Here is a 9,831-nt window from a genome sequence, read left to right as displayed (position 1 = left end):
AGCTCTGTTCTATTTTGGGATGAATCTTTCTGAACTTGTGAAAAATCTTGTTATGCTGCAGAGGCAGGACTTTGTTGGCTATTTAACAGCCATCAGATCCTCAGCCAAGCTCTCAGATATTAGTCTTTAACTGGCCAGTGCTACAATCTGTGATTAAAAGAAAAGTTTTGCTCAATTCAAATACTTCAAAAAGATGGCAAGATTTCCCTTTTTGTACTTAAAGGAGTTGATTAATATGTTAAATATTTTTAAAAATTAAAGCTTAGGATTTCAACAGAAAAGAGCATCAGTGACTTTCTACCTAATTTATAACCACAGACGTGAAACTGGTCCATCTCCACTAGTTTTCAAGTGTGTTCATATTTTTCAGCCACAATAAGACACTGGTGTTGCACTCCCCAGTCTGAATTAAGGCAGATGCTGCTGGGAGGTGGTTTTTCAGACAAGACCAATGCAGGCAAAACTCCTCTCTTGCACTGCATGCATACACCCTAGTCCTCCTCCTCCTTGTGTGTGGTGCTGTCAAACATCATCCAGGCACACTCCTTTACTGAGTCACAAACTGGTAATCCATTCAGCATAGGGTATCCTCCCTGTTTCATGTTGAGCACAACAAAAGAAAATGAAATAAAAACAACCAAAGCCCCAGAGCCTTTATGCACTGCCTCAGAGCTGCCTCTGAGATCATGCTATCACAGAGAAGTCTCCTGTTCCATGGCATCAGTTCACAGTTATCTACTATGATATGGTAGATTTAGCAAAACAGTAACTTTAAGAATCAATTGGGACTACTTTTCAACTTAACAAACCATCAGATGAAGATATTTCTGCTCTCATAGATGCACAATGACTGCTCAGCAAGCTCCACTCCTGCAGATTAGATGCGACTATACCAAGTGAAGCAGGAAATGTTACAGAAATCCAGCCTCTCCCATCAAACCTCCCTAGTGACCAAACTTTGATGGCTTCACCATAGTACCAGAGGGATGAGTAAAGTGGGTGGAAACACATTTGTCCTGCAGTCACCTCACGGGAAGTAAGACAGTGAAAAGTGAGACAGGTGGAGGTACCTATCATCTTCTCCAGAGTGATTAGTCTTACTGTACTGGGAAAAATCTGCAAAAGTGTCTTATTGGCCTTACATAGCTGCCATGAGCCCATCAGCTGCTTCAGCTGACCTCAAAGTGTGCCACTTGAAAAAAGGATGGATACATGTACTTTAAATTGCAACCCTGCTTAGTTAGCAAACCTTTTTGTACAACTTCAAAGAGTTCTAAGAAGCGGATAAAAAATTTCAAGTATAATACATTTAGTAGCATGCATTCTCACCTAGTAAAGACAGTATCTTTAATCTTCCTTTATTTATTAATCTAGAGCACATTTTATTTATAAAACCTACCATCTGAATAACATTTTATTACCTTTTAATCTAATTAGGAAATATAGCTTCTGAATGTTTTATTGAAGTATTGGTTTTTCAGTAGCTGATATATTTTTTCAAAACAAGTTATTCAAGGCCTAACATCAACATAAAAACAACGAAAGCAAAGGAGGAATGTTGAGTGTATTAGGATGTTAGGTAATATCAGTATTAAAAAGTTTAACGAGCACAAATGATATTGTTGTACGTCAGGTTCTTTTTGCTGTTTCTGTATCATAACCTTATGACAGTCACATGCTGTCAAACTGATAACAAGTATAAATGGTCACACATCCTGATTCGTGTTAATTTTTCACTTCCTTTCAATGACATTCAACAAAAACATCAAGACAGCTGAAGAGCCTGACCCTACTCTTGCAAGCTGCTCGATGCACACAGCTGATAACATAAGACACAGGAGCTCTGGGTGGATGCAAGATCTGTGCTGGTGGATCACTTTACATGAAGGAGGGTCCTTTATAAGGAAAATATGTACTGATTATGTTGACAAATAGAAACTGGTTACTCCTGAGGTTAAACTACCCAGGAACCAACTAGATTATACTACTTGCTCCCAGACAAGAGTATTTCCCCAAAGTAAAATCAGTAAGCCATAGAATAGCTTCCTTTAAGCATTTACAACTTATTAAGTTGCAGATTACTCCCTCAGGCCCTATAAAAAATCTTCTAGCTGCACAGTTTAGAAATCAATTAATAAATATAATGGTGTCAAAAATTTGCATTTGCTCTAATCCTTGTTTAGTCTACCATTTTGTTTCACTAACACGTTACTACAGAATTAAATGGCAGAAATGTGAGTAATTTTGGTTATTATTAAAATATTGTATATAAAGAGGAAAAATCTGAATAAGGCATTCTCAATGCAATGTACATTTTCACGCCCAGTGGAACTAACATTTCAATTTCTTCCCAGAAGTAGTGGAATGGTTTTTTTGCATGTAAATCCCCAAATACTTTTTCAGTTTTACATATAAAAAGCATTATTTCATACATCAGTTTTAAAAGCATTGGTTTGGTATTTCCTTCCATTTTGTCTGCTCAAGGACTATGGATCTGGAAAGAAACAGTCCAAAGAAACTCACAACACAGATAAGACAACTACTTCCATAAAATTAAAGGAAACAACATTTTGTTTCAAGTGCCATCTAGATAGATGTATATGAAGCATACATGTTATGGTAGGTAGTATTCATCCCCATATTTTCACCTGTCGGTATTACTGCAAATTACACTGTTTCCATGACATGCCTTATGGAACAGTTTACTATTTTCATAAGCAGTCACATGCATTGAAGGTAGGATCACCAGCCCGAGCATTTGGCACCCCAAAGCAGAACCAGAGAGGCCAAGCTTACGAATCTCCTTGCTTAATGACAAATTAGCTGGTGTGTGAAATGACAGATCTCCATTGACATGAGGAAGCACATTGACCTAAGACATTTCCTCTGGAGCTGTTTCTGCTTCCTGAGTGGGTTTCTTTTCAGGTTTGCCACCGAGGACGGGAGATGGGTTGTGGCTGGGCTTGTTGCTGTCATGTGCACTGTGACTGCTGGCGCTGCCAAGGCGCGTTGATGCCACAACAGCTTTTACTGCAGCCTGGGAGAGAGAGGACCAAGCATACATTCCTTAAAAGGCATGAAATGTCAGCAATGCAGCCTCAGCATAGTCCCCTTAGGGAATGTAACCACCTTCAGTCTTCCTGGTAACATCACATACTTGCCTGGGCTTGGAAAGACTCAGAAGATCATCTGAAATTCTAGACTGAGGTTTAAAATTGCTGCTGTCACAAGGTTAGAAGTTGGACAACATGAACGACTTCTTTTTTCAGCTACGAGTGCTGCATATTTTTTTTTTAGAAATTACTTCAGGTTTTCATGCTGAAGTTAGATGGCAAAGAGAAAGCCATCTTCTGCCATAATAATAACAGTACCACTACCGATTATTCCATGAAAATTTCACAAAGGAAAACAATATTTATTATTATTGAACTATTGTGTATGCCAAGCACAATGGTGCAGAGCATACAGGCAACTTCCTAAGGATATACATATAAAACCACTCTTTTTGGGTAGGCTTTCATGTCACACAAAATAGCACAAAATGAAGACACTTATGAAGACAGTTATATTAGCCCTTGCCTCAAAGAGTTTTATTGCCTGAAAAAACAAACATATAGAGGTGAGGAAAAGAAATACTAATCTCTGTGTATGACAGCTCAAGTTACTTTTGACTTGGCTAGCTTTTTGCTTAGGCATCACAGAAGTGGGTCGGTGGGAGAAGATGAGGAGTATAGCAAGTTTGTGGATACCTTGGAGAGGTAATCATGCTGACACAAACAAACAAACAAACAAACAGAAGCAAGGAAATAAAAAGAAAAAAAGAAGGTGCTAATGAAAAACAGACTACATAGTCATTGTCAATAAAAAAGAATCAGCTAATACAGAATATTAAGAAAAAGTACCAATAAAAAGTGGCAAGAGTTTTCAAAGTGAGAGTCCAGACCTCTTAAAGCAAAATTCACAGACATCCACTTAGTGGTGAGAGGACTTTGGACAACTGATTACAAGAATAGGCCACTCAATGATATTATAATGTCCAAAGATACTTTTAGTGTATCTCTCACAAGCCATATGGATGGTTATGAATTAATTCAATACAGCTTGTGAAAAACAAAATCATGACTGAGGCCTTTAGAGTTATTTAATAAAAATATGTCTTTACATAAAAAAAGCCTGTCTCTGGATTTGTAGGTTGGGAAAGAGAGGATAATTTCATATTATTCTAACTAACAAAACAACAACTAAAGCATGTTCTACTTGTGTTTCTGCTTTGGTCTTATTTTTTTTGGCTAGCAATCAATTGTCTAAACTTTTATTGTTTATTTTACATGTATATATGTATAAAACTTTTAACTCTACGATAAATGCTAACTTCAATCAATTCTCTTAATAATTGAAGATTTGATCGTTTAATCTTTAACAGAAAAGCAATGAAGAAGCAAACTTATAAAAAGCATTAGCTTTTAGTCACAAAAGGATAAATTGGTTGACTACAGGGATCTAAATAAACTGGGTTTCAAAAAAATCTTTTTCGTGATCAAAGGTGTAAAACTATAAAGAAACACAAAATCAAAACATCAATGTGAATTATATCTACAGTCTCTGAGAATTTTGTAAATGACAAAATGTTTTTCTTTGCCCTGTAGAGATTCTCTGTCACAGTTCCCTGCTAATACTGAAAAAAATTAGCAAAAGGAAAGTTAAGGGTCATTTATTTTGTGAATTTAATTTGCATGGAGTTTGTAAAGCTCTCAGTTAAGATGCTTTTAACCCTTATTCCCCAGGGCTACAAGGGCAGCTTCACTGTAACTGTTGGTAATAATTTCTGTGCTGAAGTATCCCTGGAAATATCTTTTGAGCAGACACAAATCACTAACAACTGAAAAAGCGATTTGGGGAGAAGAAAGTTTCCTGATGTTATGTCAGTTAGATGCCTGCTGGTAGAGTAACTCAGGGTGGCCTAAAGACCAAAATATGCTACAGTAGATTAAATTTCTTACAGATTTATGGATGCTCATTAAGAAATTACTCAGAATTTTGTTCCTTCTTGTCAGTACTATAAGGATGCCAAGCAGTACAAGACAGACAGATGGACAGAAGGAAGAAAGGAAGAAGGGAAGGAAGGAAGGAAGGAAGGAAAGAAAGAAAATTGTGAAAGTAGTGTGCATTCTCAGCAGTTCTAACTGTGTAGGCAGAGTTATCGATCAGCTTCACCAATTTTTATTTATTTGGTTTCAGTTATTGACTAAATCAGCTTCCACTTCTTCAATTTTCATCAGTTACCTTAAATAAAAATCTTCCATACCACTATGGAATGTTGTCCTCAAAAGATATGCAAGGTTTCTGCGAGGCTACTAATTTAGTTGCATGCTTTCATAGCCGAAACAGAGACTGTGTGCAGAGACTTGCCTTAAGTTTACGCCGGGCATTGAATTCTTGAAGTTTCTTTTGTGCGTTGTCCATATGAGCAAAATTTGCTGCCTTCCCTGTGACCCATGGGTGCTGCAAAGCCTGTAGAGTGGTGAGGCGTTTCTTGGGGTCTAAAACAATCAACTTTTTAACCTGCATCACAAGCAAGAAACACAAAAGACTATTAACCTTATTCTTCATTTACATTTACCTAGCTTTGCATTTTGGGGCTCTGGTCCTGGTTTTGGGAAGCATCCTAGGTGAAAGGCATTCTAGGAAACCAACAAGAATTTGCATTTGTGTCTTTGCAAGTATTTTGCTTCTGGCATTTCTTGGTCCTCCATAAGCAACATCTGAGTAAGACAGCCATTAAGGGGGAAGAGAGAAGAAAAAAAATCAACCAGTTACCAACGTTTTAAGAATATGCAGCTGACCTGTATCTGCCATAGGGTGTTGCATGTCTGAATTGCCACATAAACCCTAAGAAATTCTCAAAATAACCCCAACCAGGCAGTTTCTCTGAGCAGTGTCTTTACTTTTGGATTTGGACAAGTTTTAAATGGGATTAGAAAGTTTAAATTATAGTGTGTGCAGCTCATGCAGACTTGTACCATGCAGTCACTGTCAGGTACATCATAAAGGAAATGTTTCTTTCAGTCTCTGTAAAACCTCTTGTACACATGAACTAAAAACCACTGTACAAGTATTTCTCTCTTAGCCCACCCTGAAACTAATGCTGTTCACACCAGTCTTTCTGTCACCAAGGCCAGTGAAGCTGCACCTCTCCAAACATGAGAATAGGACATTTTTGGGAACAAGGTACTGCAAACACACCCCTGGGAGTGGAGGTGGTACAAAGTGCTGGATACAAAATGTGTCAAGCCATCTTTCATGGGGTTTGCTGTTATGTCTGGACTAGTAGAGTTTTGAAAAAAAAGAGAAAGGTGGGGATGGAGTAACAAAGTACACAGATGATACTTTGCAGAGCCACACTTATCCAGCTCTCCTGACTGCACACCCTCCTGGAGCAGAGTGCAAGTGATGGCACAGGGCTCCACTGCTGCTTTGTACCCAAGTGTGAGGGAAGACTCACTTTAGGGGTTCTCTGAAATTTCCCTACAAAGAACTATTAAAGAAAGATGGTGCCAGGCATTGTGATGAATCCAGCCTGTTGTGCCTCCATGGAAGAAGTCAAGGTAAACAAATCCCTTCAGCTGGACCTCCAGAACTGCCCACAGCAGAAGGTTTTAAGAGTCATGGCCTTCATCCTTATCTACAACTTCCTGTACAGTGTTCAAACCTGAAACGTTGAGCTTTATTGTACCAGAACAGTATGGAGCAATTTGGACAATATGGAACAGTATGGACAAAAGCTCTGTATACACAATAAATAAGCAGTTTTGCTTTCAGGTTGCTGTTTATCTGGCAGTAAATGATATTTTTTTGACTTTAGAATAACTTTGCATCTAATCAAACAACAAAAAAGTACTGTGAACTTCTACAGTCCTTCCATTTGAAATGTCCTGAAGTACTTCACAAACACCAATTACATAGTATTTTATGACACAGTTTGTATACGTACTATGGAACAGACCACTTGAGTTTTCAGTGTTAATGAAATAACTGAATTATGCAAGTTATTATTGACTAAAAATCAGACTCAAGCATACCTATCTCTGCAGATCAGCATCTCCTGAATCCAAATTACTTTATCCAGTAATGAAAGAATACAGTGCAGATAGCATGCCAGCTCTTGCATTTTGCTAATGGACCATATTTAAACGTAATTGGTCTTCCCTCATCTACTGAGAAAAAAGCTTAAATGGACAGAAAAAGTCTGTCAGAAAAGGCAGGGGGAAAAAGTTTCATTTCCTTTAATATTCTTTCCCTAAAGTTCAGGCTTGAAAACTGAAAAAAAATAAAGGGCTTGTTTTTACTTTCCCCTGAAGGTGGTTGCCTAGAAAAGAGGAATGAGCTTCAGAGCTGGAAAAGAAAGGCAGGCATATATGAACACTGTGACAGCTGCCAACAATCTGTGGCTTGTTCAGAGAAGGACCTGAACATCCATGGTTTTGAGGGCAAAATTACAGCACTGGACTGACAGGGATATTTAACAGCACCCTAATATATTAAAGACAAGAAGAAAAGCAAGGGGCTGTACGAACAATTGATTAACAAATTATTCTTCCCCCACCCCAAAAATTGACTCAGTGGAAGTGATACTAGATACTCTAGTCTGATGTTTGCTTTACTTACTAAATCCTTGGCATTCAGAGACACATCATCCCACCAGGGGGACACAAAGTCATATTCACAGTTCAGGATTCTCTTAAACATGTACTGATCTCCCCTGTCATCATAAAATGGTTCAAAGCCACAAAGTCTGCAAGGATAAAAAAGAAATAAATTTATCAAAGATTAATTAGCCTTTGGATTGTTAGGAACAGTTCATGGTATTATTTTTCCCTACTTTGTATTCTGTAGACCCCTTTGGAAAACCAGACCTGGCTGTACTCATGAACTTCTAATTCTACAGAGCGAGAAAAATGTGGTCAAAAGTATTCATAAGCACTGGGAAAGGCTGGTCAAATTGTAAATTTTCCATTTTCACGTCTTTAATTGGAACTATTAGTACAGGGACTTACCATAAGAGTAGTCATGCACCAGTTGGTATCTGTATACCTTCTACATGCTAATATTTTCTAGCAGCTCTTTGCTCTGCTGGTCTCAGGTTGAAGTCACTTGAACTACCAGTTATTCCTCAGTCTGAAACCTTTGCTCATCACTGCTGTCTCTGTGAGGCTTCTCCCACCATGTGCCTTTTTGAAGTGAGTGCAAATGGGCACGACTAAGTTACAAATTAGTGTAATGATGTTTTCTATTTTAATCTTAGTTTCTTTGCTAGAACTTTATGACCTTACTTTTTTAGATTGTTTACAAGCACAGAGTTAACATGATCACAGAGCGTTTATCAGAATCCTTGTAACTCTTGCCACAGGAATAGGAATTAGCTGAGGAACCTCATTTTACCTGTGAAGTTAGAAGGTTTTATATATCCAGTTAGGACTGATCTTTGATTATGTTCATCCCTGTACATTCTTTCATCCTATGATCCACAAAATGTGAAAACCTCTTTCAGGTTTTATTAATCACTCCACATCTTTACTTAGGTAACCTACATATATGTTAAGATATGTTGTGATCTCACTAATGACTGCATTTATGAATATATTGAATAATACAGATCCCAGCACAGATCCACACTGCTGGCTTCAGGGAAAGCAAACTCATAGAAGTGGTTTCCACTCATATAATGTCCTTTTTTTTTGCTTCCTTTTGCTTTAATCATGCTTGCACACATAATCAGATATTTTTAAGTGAATTTCCTATTCAACCAGAATGTGATCTGAGCTAAACAGAAAGTCTGTCTGCTACTCTACCTCCAGAAAATGCAACAAGCAATGAGATGATGACAGGAAAACAACAGCAGATATAATGATCAAGATAGCAACAAGTCTACAAAATGTAACTTTATATTTTAACTTGGTTTTGTATTTCTAAACCCAATCAATGTGCTTACTGTCCTGAAACAGGAGACTGATGCTCAAGGAAGAAATGTGGTTTTGAGAGTGATGCATAGCTGTGAATGAACAGTGGCATCACATTCCACTTCTGAAGAGGAGAAACACTCCATTGTAAGCACCTTCCGGGCACAATATTAATTTCCAGGTCTGGCAGAGATGGATTAAAAGACCAGGATCCAGCCTCCAAACACCACGTGCTTCAGTAGGTGGGAGCTGGCCACAGCACCCCAGCTGTTGCCCTCCTTTTTGCTTCCTGTCCCACCACCATTTCTGGACTTGCATCAGGTCTCTACCATCTCCATGGAACACCTTTGCTGAGAAGGGTTGTTGGGCCCCTCACTGGGTCAACCCAAACTGGATTTTGGATACTGGGTGACACACAGTATGACTATGTTTAAGACTTCATCTGACTGCACTGAAAATCCCCTAAGTTTTCTCTACTTTCTTTGTAACTCACTATTATCACCTTTTGTCTTTTTAACAATTTCTATACATATGCTTCTACTTAAAATAAAAATCCATTTCAGCAGACAGATTTTTTTTTGCTACATGCCAAATGAGATGAATAAAACTAGAGGTGTGATTTCAAATTAGATTAATTAAAGCAGAGTAAGATTCAATGTGGTTGCTCTTGATTTAATTTTATTTTGAAATATCATTTTATTGTGATGACTCATTCTATATCAATTACATACAAATAGAGAAAAAACCAATGCAAACAGCTACAAAAACAATTAAAAAATGACCAGATGGTGTTTTATCTCCTTTTAAGTTAGTGAAAAACCGTCTTTAACTAAATCCATGCAATTTCAACTACAGGCAAAGCCTCTGTATTTGT

General features: G+C 37.8%; 1 protein-coding gene across 1 annotated transcript in view; it reads right to left on the bottom strand.

The window, feature by feature from the left end:
• Positions 1 to 1,357: 1,357 nt before the first annotated feature.
• The window catches only part of CAMK4 (calcium/calmodulin dependent protein kinase IV), a 141,235-nt gene continuing 132,761 nt past the window's right edge, over positions 1,358 to 9,831 (bottom strand). The window contains exons 9-11 of the mRNA XM_027671155.1: positions 7,666 to 7,792; positions 5,410 to 5,562; positions 1,358 to 3,037 (exon numbers count right to left, since the gene is read on the bottom strand). Coding sequence (XP_027526956.1) covers positions 2,873 to 3,037; positions 5,410 to 5,562; positions 7,666 to 7,792 — 445 coding nt within the window. The 3' untranslated portion in view covers positions 1,358 to 2,872. The remainder of the gene's footprint in view (positions 3,038 to 5,409; positions 5,563 to 7,665; positions 7,793 to 9,831) is intronic.

The sequence above is a fragment of the Neopelma chrysocephalum genome, unplaced genomic scaffold (assembly GCF_003984885.1).
Source record: "Neopelma chrysocephalum unplaced genomic scaffold, ASM398488v2 Primary Assembly neopelma1_97034, whole genome shotgun sequence".
Classification (NCBI taxonomy): Eukaryota; Metazoa; Chordata; class Aves; order Passeriformes; family Pipridae; genus Neopelma; species Neopelma chrysocephalum.
This window is presented reverse-complemented; position numbering and strand designations above follow the sequence as displayed.